At 36.1% G+C, this 22,101-nt stretch overlaps 2 protein-coding genes across 3 annotated transcripts in view; both read right to left on the bottom strand.

The window, feature by feature from the left end:
* Window positions 1-747: 747 nt before the first annotated feature.
* Window positions 748-10,984, bottom strand: LOC136754827 (RNA exonuclease 1 homolog). Of its 2 annotated transcripts, none has more exons than XM_066710982.1 (16): window positions 10,768-10,984; window positions 8,226-9,874; window positions 7,896-7,994; window positions 7,212-7,422; window positions 6,890-7,005; window positions 6,252-6,392; window positions 5,900-6,014; window positions 5,489-5,557; window positions 5,151-5,300; window positions 4,752-4,865; window positions 4,275-4,348; window positions 3,804-3,914; window positions 3,582-3,697; window positions 3,286-3,424; window positions 2,740-2,860; window positions 748-1,125 (listed from the first exon to the last, which is right to left on the bottom strand). In XM_066710982.1, the coding sequence occupies exons 1-16, from the start codon at window positions 10,904-10,906 to the stop codon at window positions 1,034-1,036; spliced, it is 3,456 nt and encodes a 1,151-aa protein (XP_066567079.1). In that variant the 5' UTR covers window positions 10,907-10,984; the 3' UTR covers window positions 748-1,033. The 2 variants fall into 2 exon arrangements, with proteins under 2 accessions (XP_066567079.1, XP_066567078.1); XM_066710981.1 differs by lacking the exon at window positions 748-1,125 and adding an exon at window positions 2,055-2,182.
* A 3,147-nt stretch (window positions 10,985-14,131) lies between these two features.
* LOC136754825 (MOB kinase activator 3B) overlaps window positions 14,132-22,101 on the bottom strand; it is a 41,507-nt gene continuing 33,537 nt past the window's right edge. Inside the window, exons 3-4 of the mRNA XM_066710980.1 lie at window positions 21,698-21,900; window positions 14,132-16,478 (exon numbers count right to left, since the gene is read on the bottom strand). Coding sequence (XP_066567077.1) covers window positions 16,449-16,478; window positions 21,698-21,900 — 233 coding nt within the window. The 3' untranslated portion in view covers window positions 14,132-16,448. The remainder of the gene's footprint in view (window positions 16,479-21,697; window positions 21,901-22,101) is intronic.

Raw genomic sequence — 22,101 nt, 5'->3', positions numbered from 1 at the left:
CAGAGGACAACTGCCAGCTGGTTTTACTTCCAGCCAAGCTCTTAATTTTGCCAATGTTGGTCTTATTTAAATTCCATCAGTTATTATCAGCTCTAAAACTGGTGAAGCATACTCATATAAGTAGGTGTGACAATGGGTGCAGTATCAAAATCACTGACCACAAGCACAGCTCCTTCTGGGACCACAGATGTTTATTATAGGTAAATGATATTCAGAAATATTGTTGCAAATAAACACAGTTAGAATGTTTAAATAAAACAATACAAGACATGCAATTTGCTGGTCAGTATGTATGTTTTTCATATGCAGAGAATTTATAATAGATTTCATGCAGCTTACAGTCTCTCCTTCTATTGTACTAATGTTAATAAATGACTAATTAAGCACTTTATAAAGTAAATTATATACTTGGTATGAAGATAATGGTCAGCACATACATGTGATTGGTTTTTAAGTTGAAAACATTTGTTTAAAATCAGTTCTCCCAATTATTTCTAATGAAGCACATTCTCACACACAGAGTTTTCAAAGCATCTTTACTTCAGCTACACTTTTATTTTTATCCCCAGATGAAACCTGCTCAAAGCATATAAAGTACAATGTGTAATTAAGTAACTTCAGCATACAATCATACCAAGTTAGATTTCACACAAGAGAAATTCATATTCACTGCCCAGAGAAAAATAAACTTGTAATATAACTCAAAAACAAAACCAAATTAAACTTCCCCCCAAATAACAGAACAAAAAAGGCATGTTCCAATACTATATCATTTTCATAGGGGACTCCTCTTAAAAAGAAAAAAGGATCAATAGCTTATACAGCTGTAACAAGTGATTCCAAATAACCCTTCACTTATATATACATTTTAACATGAAAAATTGACCACCTTGGGCAAAGAGACATTTACACTATACATACAAGACAGGGTAGAGACAAGCAAATGCACACATTCAATTATGTACCAATGTTTAATATACTTTTTTTTTATATTTTATATATATATATATATATATATATATAAATATATAAATCACCATCTTTTCACTTTTCCATCTTCCTTTATTTTCCACAGCATCAGTTCCATACATGCTGAAGCATCTTCACTGGAGTCGTGACCATCAACTGCATCAAAAGGGAAAACAAACATTAGCTGGTCTTCAGGATACGAATAGAGCCTGTAATAACGAACAAGACAATGGGGGGAAACTAGACCAAAGCACACTTGAATGTTTGGGACAGGTGGGGATATAATCATTATTTTTCAACAGGGAAAGTCCTGCATCAGTTTACATAGCAGAAACCTTAGGAAATCTACCTAATATGTTAGCTACTATTTCACAGAAAAAGAAACCAAATACTCTGCACTTTCCAGTATTTACATACATTAACTTCACTCAAGACCACACATTAGACTTTTAACACCTGACAGCCAGGCCTTGTAAAGGTCAGGATTTGTTGATTGACTATTAGATACTTAGCTAACTTGTGATCCTAAAAGCAAAAGTAGAACAGACTGATAAATATTGAAGCGCTACCCTTGGCTGAACCAGACAATTGTTTTCTCACCATTTCCAACCCATCACAATTCAAGGACCTTTGCCCACAGGTAGGGCTGTAAATTACATTGTGTACAAACCTAATTTATTTTCAATAATAAATCAATACAGAATAAGTTAAATGTATACAGTTAAATCATTGTCCACAATCTTAAGCATACTGTAACCAGATGTGTGAATATGAAGCTTAAGCCTTTTCTAAAAGTATGAACCACAGAAAATTCCTATTTTAGTTTTGGATAAATAAAAATTATACCCTGGTAAAATCTATAATTGTGCACCCCATACTAATTAAATTGAGAAGATGTAGACTGAATGCTACATAATTCCTTAAGCTATTATTTTGCACTATATAAGTTACACTCTTGCTGAATGGATTTGTAATGGAAAATTAGCTTCATACTTAACCAATTTATATCTAAGAAAAGTATTTGACCATGAACTAGAATACTTTGAAAGGCTCAAAATCAGCCAAGTTAAGAACCCTAGTAGTGGTGAATATTAAAAGGTCCAAACAACACAGTAAAAAGGTTTATTTAATTCTTTGGCAAAACTGAGCAATAAAACAATCAGGAGATGGGATTGTATTAATATGCTTGTTACAGAATCTTCATTCAATTTACCTGGGGGGGAGGGAAAAGGAAAGATGTATATACTGTACATTTCAAGTTAAAAGGCAAAAACCATTGAATAAAATATAAAAAATATATAATGGATGGTCAACAGCTGTGTAAAAATAAGCCCATACCAATATTTCACGTTTAACTCATTAGGCAAGAAAGCATACAAACAGAAATCAAAAAGGGATACAAATACAGCCTAAACCAAAACCAGATCTACAATACAAAAAAAGCATTTTAATTTAATCTTTAGATACTGCATATTGTAGGCTTTTGTACCATGGACTGTCAATATTAAAAGTACCTATTTATACTTAATCAGTAAGCAAATGGAAATGCAGGAATTGCAAAATGAAGCCCATTTAAAAATAAATGAATTTTCACCTCAGGGACAACAGTTCATTCTATTCACCCAAGTACTGTAAATTGTGAGCCTTCTACATTTACACAATACAGAAAATACATTAATTAAAATTCACAATTTTCTACAATGATAAAAAAAAAAAAAAAAAAAAAAAACCCTAAACAGCGTATTAGTTTAGCTTGATTGCATAACATACCACTTTCTTGAATAATTCTCCTAAGGTAGTCTGCTGTTAAGCTTCTAAGTGCTCTCTTGTGTGGTAAACCCAGACGATGAGGAAATACCATGGCGGTGTCAACCACAGTACCGTGAAGTAGCTGAAATGAACAGTCAGTTAACAATGCTACACATTTTAATATCATGGGAATTGAAACCATTTAGAGATTACTAAACTTGTTCTTAAAGCTCTGGACAATGAGCCAATTTGCAGCTGGGCTGAATAAACACCAGCTTCTAATTCAACTTCCTGACGAAGGGTTCCTAATGATGTGGCCATATTACAGAACAGAAGCTGCCCAAGGATTAAATGAATGAATAATTAGCAAATTAAAAAAATTCTTAACTTTAAGAAACCACAAACAAGGTAAATCTAAAATGTTTGCTAGCATTTAGCAGTTAAAATAAAAATGGAAAAACTATTTTATAATTTACAGTGATTCAAATAAAACAGGCCAGACCTCCCTATGCTTATAGCAAGGGCGACACTGTTCAGTTGCTCAGCCTTAACTTTGTATTTTCCTACCTTAAGTGCACAAAGGTCATTTTCAAAGCCATGCCCAATCAATATTGTGTCTGCGCTGAAGAGGTTCAGCAACACAGCCTGAACATCACGGATTGAGGTGGTGGTGGTCTGCAAGTCTTCTTCAGTCACCCCGGAAAATCTTTAAACACAGAAAAGGATTGGAGGGGAAACAAAATAAATGCTTCAGTCAAAGCACATGGCAAGAGTTCTATCAGTGGATTTCTACACAGACAACAAAATCAAAAGTCAAAATTAAAGAGATTTAAACTTTCAAATGCCATGATAGGAGGTCATACCTGGTGTTATAGTCAATTACTTCATTGTCGGGTTTAACAAAGGTGTCATAGATGACCTGCAGACTGGAGTTAACCACTGTAACCCTGGCTAACTCAAGACCTTGAGTTGTATAGCACTATTAAAAAAAGAAAAGTTATAATAAACCAATTTTATGGCATGAAATCTGAAAAGCTGGACAAGCAAGACTCTTCCCCATTGATGCACAGTGGGATTTTTCTCACCATTTCACAGTCCAGTGCAAATACACCAGGGCTTCCATTGACAGGGATGGGCTTCTGAAAAGTCTTTACAAAACCTTCAAGGTTATCTTTAACACCATCGTGTACATGGAGCTGGCAAGAAAAAGCAAACCATTTTGGGTCCAGCAAGACCAACTTTAAGTGGCTTAATTAACAAATTTAAACATGACATGATCCATTTATAAGGAGGTAAGCTGAACTACACATCCAGCATCATTACTGGCATATGTTCCATTTTTGCAAGTCCACGTGGGTCTTTGTACAGGTTTTCTGGGTGAGCAAGACCCAAGCTGCAGCAACTTCTTAAATTACAATTTAAACAGTTAAAGTTTCCTTTTTCAAGAAAGTAAAATGTTACAAACATGGGAGAATCCAAAACAATCTAGATTTGTAAAAATGCCAGACTCCTGAAATTAATATTACTTTGTATTGATAATTAGTACAGCTACTTACTTTGAAGACCTGACATCCAGGAGTCCCCACCGCGCCCTCACAGCAGCTATAGCGTGTGTCCATCCCACCAGGCACTGGAGTGGCAACATAGGAGTGACTGATGTTACTCTTGGATCTTACTTTACAGTGGCATACTTATGTAACGTTTGAAGGCATGAACATGATAAAACTAACCGGTTTTATAACACTGTAGTATTCCATATACAGGTAATAGAGGAAAACATTTAAATACAGATCAAACAAGGTAACAAACATCTTTCATATCAGTGTCAATGTTTACAAAGACTAACATCAAATTTAAGCACAATGATTATATCTATTCAGAGAATTATACAATAAGAAAAAATGAAAACTGAATGCAGTCCACTGTGGCATTAGATTTGAATGACTATTGGCAATCAATTTTGTGCATAGAACAGATTTATAAAACCTGACTATCTTAAAACACCTACAAGTGTGGCTGTAAGCTTCACTCACCCTTTTTCTTCAGGACTTTCCCACAGTGGTAATTGCACTCCTCCTTTCGAACATGTTTCCCAGACAAGCTTACAGAGTAAGTTGCTCCACACCGACAGCATATTCTCTTTGAAGCTGATTTTCAGGGAAATCGCAATAAAATGGGTTAACTGGATTATCATCCCTGTATTTTTAACGAAGTAAATGTACAGTAAAACAGATGTGCAGTAGACAAATGCATAAAGGCAAAGGGTACAAAGTTGCTTACTAGCATAGGAGGTACAACATACCTACTGTACTCTTCTAGCAATAAATGATGCTGATGCTCATAAGCTATGAGAAGCATTACTCTTTTTTGATTGACAAGGGAGAGTGGAGGAAAGAAAAAAAAAAAAATGGTGGCAACTGAAAAATACCTACAGTCAGTGCTGCTCCTCTTGGAGATTTCACCATACAATACAGCAGCACTGGGTTTGTCAGGGTGCTGAAGAGGATAGTTGTTCGCTTTTAACATCTCCTCAGACAGAACATATTCCTTCAGCTGCTCGTACAGCGCCACACTGGCTGCATCTACAATTTAGAGACGTATGCAAGGGTTCCCCAAAAGACCAGTGGAAAAAAAAAAAAAAAAAAAAAAAAAAAAAAAAAACTCAAAATCTGATTAAATCTAATGTCCTAGACAGTTTATATAGATAATACAAGTTTTATTCAGATTTAGTTCCCCTATTCTAATGAAGAGATTAAAAGATTGCTCTTGCCATTGGTCAGGACTGTTCCAGGGGTTATGATGGTGTTGCCCCTGGAGCCCTGCCCATGAGACTCCATACCTACAGCAAGAGAAAAGCACAGATATAGTACAGACATTACAATACATACATAGGCCAATTTTTTATTTTTTTACGTTTCAATAAATTACAAAAGATAAAATTGTATGGTAAATGATTAAGGTGAAGATGCATCATTTAGCTGTAAACCAACCTCAAACACAGCTTTGCAATTTTATAAATAGTCTACAGGCACACATCTTGATAAAGATTAAGAATTTAAAAATGGCAAAAAAGGACATTTCACTGAATTTTTTTTTTTTTAACGTTAACATGGGCAATGAAGAACTCGGCTCAGAGTAGATGACAAAAAAAAAATAAAAAAAAAATACAACTCCCACAGACATTTCACAGAAGGGTTGGTTTGGTTCTTTAGCCGCTTGAGGGAGTTCACAGCTATACTCAGGTACTTCAATTTGTTGGTACTACGGTCAAATACGGCCTTTTCTTCAGCCAGGGCCTATGGGAGAGAATTTAATGTCACCTGCCAACTACTTAAATTGAAACTTGTTGCCAAAGTAAAGAAGGTTTTAAAACAAGGTTTACATTTTTTTAATTACATAGTTTTAAATAGTTTCATAACATTCAGCTATTAGGAACTTTGTGCTTTGCATAGAGGAATGCAGAGCTCAAACTAACCTACTTAAAAGGCATGGTTAAGAAAATCTAAAAAGAGATGTGATCACAAAATATAAACCTTTTCAAAAGCCTCTTCCACGGTGAATGAGGTTTTCAGGAATTCTTCAACAAACTGGTTGACGTAGCGTTGTCGTACATCGTGTGGGACTTTGGAGCTGGACTCGGCAGGGACCTTTGGTTTTCTTCTAGTGGAAATTGCCTGCAGAAGCAACCAGTGTCTAAAAGTACAGCCACTACAAAGTGACACTTAAAACTAAAGCATATTCCAGAGGTGACACTGGTAATTGGTCACACAGACCAAGCTTAAAATCAACTGAAAGCTTTGTAAAATCTTTAGTTTGTAGGGCTCCACTTATCTAAAGATAGAATTCCTGCTCAGAACCACGCGTTGTCTGCAGAGCAGCAATACCTAAATTCAACTCCCCTTTGCAAATTTTTACTTGCTAAAAACTATAATATTAGGGGAGAGATTACAAGTTTGTACCTGCCAGGGTCCGACTTTCACTATAGTCTAATACATGTAAAAATAAACACTAGAACACTGAATGGGCTGGAAAAAAAAAACAAAAAAGCTTAATTAACTCTACAATGCACACTAAAATCGCTTAAGAAACCTTTCCCACCTAAAATCAAATTGTTTAACTTCCTGTGCATTGTGCAAAACCGACTGCATTACATGTCTCACAAAGCACTTACCTTGGAAGGAGTGTAAGTAACGCGCTGTGGTGCAACAGGGGTTGGAATGTGAGTTATGGGCAGACTGGCTATGCTCCCCTCTGGAACGATGATGGTCCATGGCACGGTCATTGCAACTGGTTTGACATTCACACATGCTCAATGGAAAAATGTTTGACCGCAAAAAAGGAAACTTTTTACCCTATAGAACAAATCTAACTGAAACACACTAATTTTCAGCTTTAGATTATGTAAACATCTCAATTTATCACATTTTATAATTCTTAGCAACTTCATAATTTTACATTTCATGCAGTCCCCCTGAACAGCCAATAGGACCTACCAGTTTGCACAGGACTGGGAAGAGGTGTGGAGGTGGCTACTATAATTGGCTTCTTTTGCCCCGTAGTTGCAGCTACAAAAGCCTGCCCCCCTTTGACAGCTGCGGTCAAGACTGAGGCCTGCTGCTGCAACTGATGAATTCTAGAAAGATTAGGCAGCTGGACAGTCGGCCCTCTGAATGGAATAACTACCTGCTGCCGGTTTTTATTCACCTGTTAAAGAAAACAATATTCAAATTTTCTCCCTTTATTGACCCTTTTTGTTTTGTATCCCAGATAATCACATCAGCGGTTACTCGTTACAGCGGGCATAAATCAGAACCATTGCATCAGTACAGAAAATATGGCATGGTATGGAGAATATAGATATAAAACCAATATGGCTGAATTTGAGAAGTCTGCACTGTGCAAATACCAAAATATACATGTACAAACTGCACATACATTTAAGTGCCTAAAATAGTGCAACTTAATTTAAAGTACCCTTCTTACAAGTGTAGTCCTCAAACTCCTCAATGCCTTATAGCCTAGTTTTGGTTATTTGGCCTTGGTCCTCTAAACACAGATCCTCAATATTTGGGGAATATTTGGTCCTTTGACAACTTTTCACTACATGAATGAATTCATTACTGCTAAATGGCAAATGTGTACATTTTGGAATGATCAAAACCACTGCTTGACCATACTTCATTATACTTCGATATATGAGCAACCCTCTTCTTCTGCCCTGGGAGAAGGTTGGGTTTCTTCTCCAGCTCAGGCTTATCCACATCCATGATATCCACCTAAAAGATATTGCAAGACTAGATTCAAAATGTATTCTGAGGGCCAGATTAAATAAACATTGATGGAATGGAAAATTACAAACCTGTATATCATGGAGATGACATTTATGAGTAGTCTTGTACTTTTGCATTAGCAGGTTGTTCAAAGTTTGGATTTAACTCATAGTATGAATGATATAAGTATAATCATACCGGTTATAATTCTATAATTAAAACCATTACAGAACTTACTGCTGCGTTGCTCTTTTCTTGAGTTTCTGGTTTGGGCTCGTTGGCTTCCATAAATATACGGTAACATTCCTCCATTGTGTCACTATCGGACAAGTCCGTATCTAGGTCTGAATAACCAGTCTCTGCTTCAGAGGCTAGATCGATTGCGGCGTTTTCATCATTTTCTGGCAGCACAGGAGAGGGATTCAGGCTGCAGGAGCTGTATTCCAATTCTGTTGTTGCCAACTGTGGAATACAAGACTGAAGCAACTCTTGCTGCAACTGAAGACCAGTGGAGTCCTTTGTAAGATCTTCCTGGTCAAACTTTAGATTTTCAGTGGGCAAAAGGAAGTTAATGCCATCAAAATTAAATTCTTCTGCTTCGGACTGCCCTTTCTGGATGCTTGGCACAGTTGACTTCTGTTGCAGGGGTGGGCAGTAAGTTTTGTTATTAGAGTCAGAGGTCTGCTGAACTTTACTCTGATCTTCAGTCTTTGTTTTAAGTGATGGGCTGATCCCACCACGGTCACTTCCCTTTAACTGCAGCACTGGATTTGGTGTAAGTGAAGGTGGCTTTGGTTGTATTGGCAAACAGTGGATTCCTTCCTTATAGCCATCTCTCTGCTCACTCTTTGATGGGTCCACCCCCTTGATCATCAAGTCCCACTCAGGTTTTCTTTGACTTTTTGTGGCAGCACAGGACGAGCCCTCAAGTTCTCTTGTGGATTTCAAATTAGCTTTGGAACAATCCGAGACAGAGCTGCTGCTCGGTATGTGATGTTCAGCTTGTTTCCGTAGGGCACCAGTGGCTTTTGTTTCACTGTTGGATTTTTCTAAACGTGTGGATGTTCTTGTAGATGTAAATGCCAGGCTTGAGCTTTTGACTTCATTCCCAAACTTTCCATCTGTAGCCGAGAAGGAGTTTTTGTATTCCAGACCCTTTGGTCTCTCTGCTTTAGTGATCAATGACACATTTGGCTCATATTGCAGAACAGGATCCAAAACATTTTGAATTAGGGTTTTGGCCAGAACATCCCCATCTTCAGCAGCTTCTGTTAACTTTTCAGTTTGGTTGACATTACTCTTGCACCTCTTTGAGGATCTCGTCCTTTTCCCATCATTTTCCAGTGGTGGAATGTCAATAACAAGGATACCATCATCATCTGACTCTTGCATCTCAATCTCTTTATTTAGTCGTTCAGTTGTGCCTACAGAGACCTCTTCCTTGGTCCTTTTGATGCCCCTCTTCTCATGGCCTTCACACTGCTGTGATTTGGGGTTCCTCAAGTCAGCAGAATAGTTGGACAAAGGGTCATATTCTAAATCTGTTCTTGGCTTGGATTTATCCACCACATATTTACTATTGCCAGAGTAGGAGGAAGGGAATTTGCGAGTAGCACTAGCATTTTGGATTTTATTTCTGCTGTGATCTTCAATGGTCAAAGGTGCAACACTATCGGGACATGAACCACTAGAGCTGACCTTTCCTTGAAGGTTCTTATAATGGGTCAGTCGCTTTTGCTCTTTCTCAACCTCACATTTGACCGTCTCTATCGCTTTGTTTATCCTTTCCAATTCCATAACACTGGGATCTTTTTCAGACAATGCGGCCGGCTTGCTAAGGGTGCTGGAATACGCCTTGAAACGGGTGAGGGGATCTTTTCCATTTTCTAGCAAAACAATAGAAGAAAAGGTCACAAATACATTGTGGTGACGGTCTTAGGAAAGTTAAGTATTGGGTCATATTCTACTTTGTCTCTTGCATTACAAAATCCCTGTGGTGTTGGGCCAATCTCCAAGATTACAGTTCCACAAATTAAAAAAAAGATTATATTAAATCAACCTCTCAGACATCTCCTTGAAAATCCAAGATATTGCCTAAAGGTAACTACACAATATATACATTTGAATTGGAATTTTGCATGGGATATCAGATTTGTTAAGGATACTCAAAATGCTAAAGATTTCAATATCGCCATCACTTTCACCCAGCTCTAGCAAGTGTTTTTTTAAACCAGAAGTGCAAAATTTAGGGACTAGACACGTTTTTGGAAACAGATATTGCAAAGTTAGTTCTATAGGTTAAAAATGCACTATAGTATACTGCAAGCTGAACACTGAAATGAACCACAGGCGTGCTCGTCAATACAGATATCAATACATTCATTTTAGGATTTGTAAAAAGTACACCACACAAATTACAAATGTTTCATCTCTAACATTTCTAAATGCATTAAAGTTGGCTTTAGATTTAACCTTTGTTCTTTATATTAATAAAACTGCACCGTTTTCAAACAATGCCGGCGCCTACATACCCACACAAGTGCACCGACTTACGCCCAACGTTTTTAATAAAGGTGGGATGTGCATGTATATCAATGATCAATTCATGACTAATAATTAACCATGACACGATGTATGCAACTTTAATAGTGCACTACTTAAAAGTGTGAATCTTACAGCTACATACACAGACCCAATCACAACACTAGGATTGAACAGTTTCAGCCAAGAGCAACAGGGGAAACCTCTGACAAACCCCGGCAGGGAGGAGGACTCTTACCCGCAGCCCGAGAGCCGCTCGGCGCCGCAAACAGCGTCTCCGCCTGCTGGTGTCTGTAATGGCAGAAAGGCCGCTCGCAGCAGCCCCTCAGGAAATAGGGGCAGGGTATCTTTTCGAAATAACCCGCTGAACGCAGCATCAACAGATTAGTTTAAGTTTATAGCTGTAATGAAAAATCAAATGATTTGTTGCAATAGATATACCAGGACCATCTCGGTTGAGCTGTTCCCTACATATTTAGGCAAACTTGCCGGAGAGACCGAGCGGCTTTTATAGCCTCGGGCAAGCGGCCACTCTCGCGTGATTTTCACTCGTCCGGAGGCGACGCGATTTTTGTTGATCATTTTTTGCATGATTTATATATATATATATTATCCACACTGTAATTACAAGTTATAATAATGACATCGAAAAAAAATAATACTGTAACCCAATAATCGAATTTACAGAAATGAAGCAAAGTTATTGTTATTGCGTGTGATGTTAACATCAATATCCAATTTAATATTACTAGTGCAAGATTCGCATTTATCACAAATGATCACAAACCACTTGAAAAATGTTGTATTCGTGGTTTATTAAACTCTTTCTTTTGAGGGAATCAGCTTATCTGTTTGCTATGGGCTACTACTTTCTTGACAATGCAACCAATATAACCCTATTTTTTAAAGACCATACGAATTCAAATCTTCCACAATTGAACACGATCACTGCCTGCCACCTAGTGGTCATATTTGTATATCATATTATTAATCTGTGACATGGATCATAACTTTCTGAATGTTGCGTTATGAAAGTCAGTTTTATATGATACAAGATTAATTCAAATTGATTGATCGCTTTGATGGAGTGCTTTTTATATTTAATTACCGAATAATATGGTAATATTTATGCATTCGTGTATTTACTTATCATGGAATAAAAATAGTATATTGAAGAAAGGAATAAATTACATGGTGCCTTGATTGAAAAATTATTATTTTCAATTTATTTTCAATTTTCAATTACATCATCCAATACCGGTCGCCATGAGCCCAACAGCAGCCGCACCTTCAGCATCTTACCTCTCGATCTTAATATGTATATTTCAAATCTGTTTGATACTGCTTTAGTAAATAGCCTAAATGAGCAGTTAAATGCATTCTTCGTTAATTTAGATTTAATACAAGCAGGCACTAGAACTGGGATGCTTTACAGGTATCTTAATTCCAATATACAATGAAATTAAAGACACAAGGTTTCTTCAACAAAACAAAACAACAACAAGAACAAAAGTAAGGCTGTAGAATTACTGTATTGGAAGCAGGTATACTGTAACATTACAGGTTATATGACTGTTAATGAATTACAGCAGCACAGCAAGTCATGACATCTCTTACATTGCATCAAAGGCAACAATATAGAGCATCACTTCTTTTTATGATTGTCTCCATGCCATTTGCAAGACTTCGCCAAAAGTCTTCAGAATTCATTGATAAACAGTCTTCAGGTGAGCCTTTTCATTGCATAAAGAAAAAAAAAATCCCATTCTAATCTACAGTTTCATTTTATAAGAATACCAAACTTTTTGAAGGATTTCCTTCAGAGTTGTAAGAGAACTCTTGGCCTTAAAAGTTCGTCTGTGGTCCAGGGGAGTCCTGTTCACCCTTTTCTAGGGGCTAGTGGAGGGCAGTCCAGGAGAAATCTCCTCCCGCACCATGACAGTGCACACCTCATACACCCTGAAGGAGGCGAACGCAGAGGCGACGATGCTGGAAGCTCCCAGGATGTACCACCAGTTGAATTGCCCAAAGGAGACTGCTCTTATGATGCAGTAGAGACCAAAGCAAACCATTGCAATGAGGGAGACGACCTGCACACAGACCGGCGGACCTAAAGCTTTGTCTTTCATGATAAATCTGGGCGCATACACTGACAGTCACCGTCACAGTAATTCTAAATGCTAAGAACCATGATACACATTGAGAGCAGCAGGTGTAAGGCAGGAATCATCACCTAGAGCAACAATGGCAGCTTTATATATGTGTACTACTGTCTGCCAAAGCTGGAAATCCATTGTCAGGAGGATAAAGAAGCACTTTACCTTAATCTTAATCTGTAAGAAAAGCTTCAGAACATTAAGTGCATCTTATTACTTTCACTTGGCATGTGTATTTTGGTGATGTGCTTTTAATAATGTGTTTGTATTGGCCTAGTTGTAAATGTAGATTAAAATACATCAGTATTTTAAAGTTTTTAATATAAGGCCATGTCAAATTTGTATTATTTGTCAATAGTGTATTGTATAGCATTATTCAGTACAGAACAATCTGATCATGCTTCTCCAGAACATCTTTCAATTGAAAAGATAGTATAAAATTGCTAATAAAATTATCACATTACAAAACATAGGCCCAATAAATCATACCAATGCAAAGATAGGCCTCATAATTATTTAGCATACAAAAAAAAAAAGAAAATGCTACCGACACTTGATGCATATATTATACAGGCTGTTATAACACCACCAAAATAAAAAGTACATTATAACATACAGTACAATGCTTTGGTGTTATTAGCATTCCTGTTAAGCCTTCTTCAGCTAAGCAGTCGCTCCGAATGTATTAGAAGAGCTTAAAGAAACTATCATAGTTTATTTTATCTAGAGAGATTTACTCCTGATAGCAATATCATTTTGATCAAGCTAATACAGATTTGTAGGTCTAACATTGTATATCGTGGTCAACAATCTTTTCGGACAAAGGCAGAACAACAATATATTCTAGTTTTAATAGCTTTGCAGCAAAATCATTCAATACGTTCCCCCTTTCATTTAGTCTCAATGATGGGACAATTGTGAGAATGAGGGACAAATAACTACTTTGTTCCTTCAGTACCAGTAGGAAATAAAAAAGTTGCAAACAGTGCTGCCCACAAATCTTCCAGTGCAGTCTTTATAATAAGTGTGAATGTTAATAGACAGGTTAAATGGCATGAATTATATGGAAATTGAGAAAACTGATGCAAAGTACTCTCAAATATTCAAATAATTAATATATTTTGGATTACCACAGTAATAAGCAGCCTACTGCCAGTAGGCTAACAGTAAGCAGATTAACTAAAATGACTCTGAAAAGTAATTAAATGCATTTTAAATCTTACCTACCGCCTGCGTGAGATTGAGATTGTTGTGCTGTGGTCTATGTCCTTCTCAGTATGTTCCTTTTTGTTTTGAGATTGGGATTATACAACTGTTCAGTTTTCTGTCCATGTGTGGTTGTCTTAATCACATACTTAAGAAAAGATAGAAAACCTCTCTGTGGCGAATACAACACAGTAAACTGTTCAAAACATTGTCATAGAGAAAATACAAAATACAACCAAATGCTGTTAAATAAATCATGTTTGCCTTTATTGTTTAATTGTGTGATGATTACAATGGTATCATGAACAAGTTTATTCGCAGTTGAAATAAGCCATTTGAAAGAACATAAGCATCTTCATCAAAAACTCTTAATCAGTTGTTTGAATAGGTCTGTTTGTTCATTATCATGCTTATTTTCATGTTTATTAGACCGTAAATGATGCATCTATTTGCATAATTGCAGTATGAAGCCATGGGTTTGCACAAAACTGTAAATTAATTTCTTAGTTGGGTGTGATGAGCGGACACCGAGATAACCAGACCAATAACCAGGCCGTGTGATGTATAAAAGCAGTACAAATTGTGGGAATAAAATAGAAAAGAAAGAAAAACTGTTTGTTCCAAAACACTAAAAAAGGTCAGTTCCTTATATATACATATATAAAAAAAATCATCAAAAACTAAAATCTCTAAGTTTATTATCTTCCTAAGAAAGGCAAGTTTAAACAATGGCTTTATATAATTCATACATCTCAAAAATCATTCATTTCCAGTCATTGTCCAATATCACAGGTTTAGCTGACAGCAATATGCAGTGCAACACTGATATTAGGTTTGTGTTAACAGGGTTTTGAATTTACCAACAGAAGCTGAAATGAAGGAAGTACAGTGGGGGAGTAATTCATTAAGACTAAGAGCATAATGATCATCAATGGACTTCCCAGCACTGTATAACACCACTATGCATCCCCATCTCATTTCCTATCTATTGGAGTCCTTCAGGGGCCTACTCTACAGCGTGGAAAATGATAATATGAACAATACACAGAAAAACACACAGAACACACGTATGTGGGAAAAAAAACGAATTACATAATAGGAAAACATTTGCTAACTATATGATCTAGTTGGCTACCAAACTGAAAGGCTCCATTTTCATTTAATTGAATGTAATATATCAAATCAATGGGGCTAAATTAGAGTACATTCAACTTTATCATTTTACGTAATTTCTTATATGTATTTTGTGTTATTCATTGTATTTTTGTTCAGCAACCTGCTTGACAGGTAGATTCCTGCACAAGGTTTTGTAACAGGCCTTGTATATTAAATATCTGTAGAAGTGTAAAGTATATACTCTATTAATGGTCATTCTTCAGTAAATTCACAAATATTAATCCTGGAATTATACAATGGTATGCACTATGAAACCTATATTTTTATAGATTTCAAATGTATGAACTAATTTGATAAATGAGCCAGGGACCCACACATGTGTTCTCTAATTATTACTATTTTTAGTTTGAATAATAATAATTGAAAAATTAAAAAATAAATAAACCAATCCATCTGAAAATGAAACATTCCTGTTGCATGTATGTTGCATATACCGTATTATCACTGCAATATTTTGATCCACTCTTTTGTGTTACATACAGAAAGCAAGCTGCAGATTGAATACAATTATTTTTCATCAATAAGCTTTAAAATATGGATTTATAAGAATAATGTACATAAAATATACTAAACATTTTTGTTTTTAATTTCCAAGAATTCCTCACATAATTTAATGATTTTTAAGAAAAAATAAAGTTTTTGTTTGGACATTTTGCTTCATTTAAGGTTAAAGCTAATTTCTTTAAATATTTTTGGCAATTTTGCTTTTCATAGTATACATAAAGTATTCAGTAGTTTTAGTGGTTGAATTATTATAGGAGAGTAGAACATGCAGGTAAATCTTGCTGGTTGGTCTTCTTACTAGTTCTGAGCTTTGAAAAGTGTTACATATTGCTGTGGCAGCTATATTTCTGTTTAATTTCATACTGCGAAAGGGCCCTCAAAACTTCAGCCTAACTGATCTTGCACTGATGAATCAACCACAGGGGATTCTAAATCAATCAGTTAATCAATCAATCAATCATTTAAACTGATGCTGGGATTTCAGAATAAATCCAAGCAAATTACATTTTCGTGGGACAATTATAATTCTTCTTGATATTTTTATATATTCCAGTAGGTGGTGTTAATTTACCAGTGACTGTTCCGAGTGAATCTCCCTCAATGACACGTCTTCACACAGTCCTCTCAACCAGGGATCTCCACTGGGTTATACACTGCTCTTGTCCCAGGGTTGCATGTCCTGCTATCAGGAATAGAACAAGCCTCTCTGTATCATTTACATTTCTGTCATCTTGTCCGATATTACAATTAACACCAGCTGTCACTGATTTTTCTCCATGGTTTCCACTGGCATTCGCTGGAGAAGACTTCTCTCATGTGTCTAAAGATTTTGCGCCACTGTCTTATAGTTGTGTAGTTCATTCATCAGCAAGTCCTCTCAGTGACACATTCTCGATGTCATTTCTTTCTGCAAAGGAAGCATAATAGAAAACAGAATACAGTATATTATTATTATATTTCTTAGCAGATGCCCTTATCCAGGGTGACTTACAATTAAACAGTATATCCCATTTTTAATAAATATCACTTATACAGCCCTTAAAGATGAGATCTCCATATTTAATGCAGCACAGTCGCTCACCCATCTCATTTAGTGGCCTATTAAAAGATATTTAAAGGCAAACCATTAAAGATCAGGATTCCGCTGGGTGTTCCACTACAGTCCTCTTGTGGGTAAGCCTCTTTTAAGGTAACACAATCTCCAAGGCAATCAGATCAACAAATAACTTGATACAAGAGAACCCTATGATCTTTAATTTAAGCATTTGAATGTTATCCCCAGATTTCACCTGGAGCTATCTGGAATAAACCAGGTTTTAATTTTATGAGTATGCATCATTTTATTCCTGACTCTTAAAATGTTGTAGAAATAATACACATTTGTCCCTTTTTTAAATAGATTTTGTAGCCATATCTGTAAAGCAGGATGTATGGTTTGCGCTTTTCACTGCCATGCTTGCTGACCGTCTTGTCCTCCCACTGCAGTTTGCATTGCTCAAAAAAGTCAACAGCTGGGGAATGCAAGTGTTGACACATGTATACATTAATGGTCACCCTTAAAACGACAGTCTTACTACTCCCATCATAGTTTAATTGTGACTCTCAGCTTCAATCACCTGGAATTAGGTAAACATTTTGTTTTTGGAAGAAGCTGAAACGATCATCAGATGCTTCGATGCACTCAAGTACATCATAGTCCATTTATTATGTCCAATACAGAGAGATGAAGTGAAAATTGTATGTATTTATTCTGTGCAATCATCCCAAATGTCACACAACCTGCATTAGTGTTTGCAGTAATTATCTACCTTCTCTCTAGAATTTCAAAACGGCCAGCTGTCCCACCCGTGCTGTCGTGCCATTTGATGCGTTTATATCTCTGCAGAACAGCTTTTTTCTACCTTCTCACATCATCTCCCTTTTTCAAATCTGGGTCACTCTTAGATTAGGAGGTGAGTGCATCACATTAAAAAAGCCATCTCTTGAGATATTTATATTAAAATATTAATTTTAATTTAAGTATATATGACATATAAATGAATTAAAAGAGCATTGACATTTTTTCCAGACATATGTTTTCCCCATGATGTTCTTATTTTGGTAATTACGGCTCGTTTGTATTCATGATAGATTCAGGAGCTGCAGTATCCACAGAAACTCTGGAAAATGGCTTTACAGGCCCCAGTTTGCCTTAGCTAACCAACCCATGGCGCAGCAGACTATCTCTCTCCATCAGGAACAGCACTGTGCCTCTTCTCGGTAGATCTCAGTGATGTTCTTTCTCTGAATGGAGAAGCTGGTGTCTGGAGCCAACCATGCATCGTGATAAGACGCAAGCCTCCAGACAGGGGCTGCAATCCAGTGCATTTGTTCTAAGCTTCTATTGTTATTTCAGACCTTTTCACACTGCTTATATAGTTCAATCACAAATGTTTCATTATTATTAATAATTAGATTTGTTTAGCTCAAGAGTCCAAATAAGTTATTTCTGTAGTTGCGTGCATTATTTGTAAAGTGGGAGTGCAAAAATAAATTGAATTTACAGAAAAGATATATAACAATTGAATGTGTGTAAAAGTAACATCATTTGCTTTTAAAAACTATATAAATGACAAGACAGCAGGTACACCTAGAAAATGCTTTTATGTTTCTAGTATGTAAGGATGCAGAAAAACACTGATTAATGAACCTGCTGAAAGCAATACTGACAGGAGAGCCCTGGGGCACACCGAGACCTTGACCAGGCAAGGTCAGCCACACTTCATTTTTAAAGACCACGGTTAGCAGAGACCAGCTGTCTTTCTTTTCAGAACAGGACAAGAAATACAGTAAAAAGGACACTTCTTTTAATAACCTAAATATTATTTATTTTCTCTCAGCTCAACAGAAAATAAGGCGCTACTATAAAATGTTCAGCTAACCTTTGAACAACAACAAATCTATATAAATAAATATATATAGGCTACATAAGGCATAACTGAGTGCCATCTGCACTGCAAGCCACCTTCTGTCAATGCTGCGTATAGTTTAACAGAATTAGATTGACTTAATCACCCATCTGGAGCCCTGGTGCCATAATACTGTGAGCCTGCTTCCCTGCAGATGGACCAGCCATGTCACTCGGTCTCACTACAGAAAGATTTACTATGTAGATATTGATCTATTGCATTGAGGTGTATGTCCTGAAATCACCACAGTTCATTTGGCTTTGGCAGCATTAAAAATAACACAAAACAAAAACAACAAACCGAGGCCTACTTTTTCATTCATATTTAATGTATGTGTTGTAAGGAAGTTTGGAAATTTGGTTTGGAAAAATCATAAAGATTCCAGACGAATTAACTGCTAAGAAATCAATGTTTGGCATTTCAAATTATTCATCTGACAGGTCATTACTATGCCTTCAGTGTTTAAAAAAAGATCTATCGGGGTCATTGTAAATGAACTAGATGCTTTTTAAACCACTAGACTGATTCAGTATAATGACCGAGGAGTGGAGACTTAATGAGTGCTGGCACATCATCTGACTTATTTTAATCCTCACACAAGCACTGTGCTGTTTGTGTAATCAGTTTTCAGACCATTTCTATTAAAAAAGGGCTATTTCTCAAAGTTCCTTCATTGCAAATGGCCAATATCAGATGTTAACATCAATTCAATAAAAAAAAGTCAATTAAATTATTAAAATCCTTGCTTATTTCGAAAATGTATCCAAATCCAATGAAATCGCGCTCATACACTTGAAAAATCAGTTACGGCATAATGTTTTCAGCTGATCCTGTGATGCTATAATAACTCCATTATAAAATTAATTGAGCATGTTTTTTTAAATCAATATTTTAGCATTTACTGCACTTACAGCATACTGATTTTGTTCATGCGGAGTTCTTTTAAAAAAAAAAAAAAAAAAAAAAAAATCATTGCAGTACTGTCCTTGACCACTAAATAAAATTATTTTCTTATGTGTATTTGGAGGTTTGAAGTACAACACTTGTTGGCACTGTGCATCCAAACACAAAAGTACAATGCACCACCTACTGTTGTGTTTCTATCCGATTGGATTAGAATGGAAATGATAGCCGTAACTGATCCTGTGTAAGATGGTACATCTTCTGCACAACTGAACACAAGGAAAGAATATACTTATATCTGGAGAGCTTCAATGCAGTAGATACAGAAACTGTTTTCACACTGTCCTGAAAAAGATTGGATACATACAACAGGTATACAACATGTATTGCAACAATTTCTAAAACCTCACTTAATAAACTCCTTTCAATATGTGTATATGAAATGTATCATGTATTCACTCTATGCTGCTCCAAAACAAAGATACATAAATCAATCTTTAAAAATCATGTTGCAACCTGCTGCAACATCCTCTGTCCCTTGGTTTTGGTCTCCAAGTTAAATTTAAACTGAATAGATATTTTGTTATTATTACTGAATTGTGTTGCTGTTACAATTGCACCTTCCATTACAGTAAGGATTGATTGAAAAGAAAATTGAGATTTAAATTTAAAAATCTGCCAAACATACAGTCCTATAAGAACTAAAATAATAAAACACACAAAAAATGCTAGTCATTTTTTTCTACTTAACAGATGCTTTCAATTAAAGTAGAGACCTCTGCCCTAAGTCAAATATAGATTTTATTAGATTTTTCTGCCCTTGAAGTTCAACATGCCCGTTGTACCTTGTGAGGGTTTGCTATTAACCTTCCATTTTTATTGTCATTGTGTATCAACCCGTGCAGAATAAGTATTGCATTGAACTGATTAACAGCAAAGTGGTTGCCAAGGCAACATAAAACATGGAGAAAAAAACAGTGTTATGTGATACCTTTTATAGTCCTAGTAACTAAATTAAGGGAATACAACTAATAACAGTCAGAAGCTGCTGTGCAAAACCAAGCCTCTTTTTTTCTCTTCAGTCCCCTTCACTACAAACATACACAAGCAGGAAAGCATACAATAACAATCGTCATTTTAAAGGTTGCAAATATTAAAATCCATTAGGATTAGTAAAATGTCTATAGCTTTTAACCAGTATTTACAATCCTAGTACAATATTCTCTTACACTATGACTCATTTTCTACTAAATGTATTTTAGACAAACAAGTATGAATATCAGTCATTAGTAGTTGTAGGAAGACTAGCAGTATTCATGTTCAGGCATATATTTGACTGACTAGCCTCAGTTTAACACAATAAGTTCCCTGCACCATTCACTTTTAAAATAAAATGTAATCATTAACTACATTTGGCCTGAAAGTCTCAAGTCTTTGCTGATTGAGACTTCTGTAGACATTACGGGCAGTGCATGATTGATTTCTACACTGTTATCAAAAGTTCACTTCTGTGGGGTGCTGGTATTTTCCAAGCACGATCATGGGAATTCCTTATGATATTACAGATAAAGCAGCAATTGTTCCATTCAGTTTAAAGTTTGAAATGCCAATGATTGTAGGGCATTTCCATTTACAGTAGTCATGACTTTAGATGAAAAAGTGGAGTCATTGATTTGTGCACTGACTTCAAAACTGTATTTTTTTAAATAGAGAATATTAGAATCTCCCACAAAAGATGGAGCATATATGACAAATATATTTTTAAAATAATGTTTCATAGGGGCAGAATCTCTCAAGAGTTGTGTGTTGTCTGTAAAAGACTAATGCAACATTCAACACTGAAACCACCAAACTAATTGCCACCATAGCTAGACTTGTAGAGGCCAAAATCATTCAGTTATAAACCAGCAAACAAAAGCTGCTGTTGGAACCTAACAATTTATAAAAGCTATATCTCTCGGACAATGTAAAGCCCTTTTTTTCTTAATTTTACCTCAATTTATTCCAGAGCTGTATGTATCATATTGTATCCTTCTGTACAAAACTATGACTTTTTAAAGTATTTTGATTCTGTAGTTGGGAAGATGTTATCAAACACTAATGTTTTAAGATCCCATCTTCTGGGACTGGACTGTCATACATCTTAAAAGGAAAAATTCTACTACTACCAATAATAATAAAAGTGTGTATAAAAGAAGAACAAAAGTGTGAAGAACAAAAATTGCTTTTCAAAAAGTTTGAGCCTTGTTCAACCAATATCATTTCAATCACTTACCAAGGGCTCCAGTTCCTTGCGGTCTATGAGGTTGAGTTCGGTCCCAAAGTAATAAAAGTGCTTGTAGCAGGTGTTGACGTGGGCCTCGGCACCCATAAGAATGATGCGGTCGAAATGATGGATGTAGACGTGAACAAAGACCCTGAAGAGTCGGCACAGGATCTTCTTGCATATCTGGATGAAGTTCTTTGGGAAGGGAATGCCTGGAGAGAAGACAAATCAATATGCTCAATATGATGGCATCACTCTGGTCCTTTCAGATGGTTCAATCACAGGGAAATGTAATCATGCAGCAGAGAACTAGCACACCAAGGTGAAAACCTGCCTTGATGTTAAGTTTTGACAACTATTCCAGCAAAGCCAGAGGTGTGGCACAAGTTTGCATACACACTGCATTACACTTA

The sequence above is a fragment of the Amia ocellicauda genome, chromosome 8 (genome assembly GCF_036373705.1).
Source record: "Amia ocellicauda isolate fAmiCal2 chromosome 8, fAmiCal2.hap1, whole genome shotgun sequence".
In the NCBI taxonomy this organism is placed as follows: Eukaryota; Metazoa; Chordata; class Actinopteri; order Amiiformes; family Amiidae; genus Amia; species Amia ocellicauda.
This window is presented reverse-complemented; position numbering and strand designations above follow the sequence as displayed.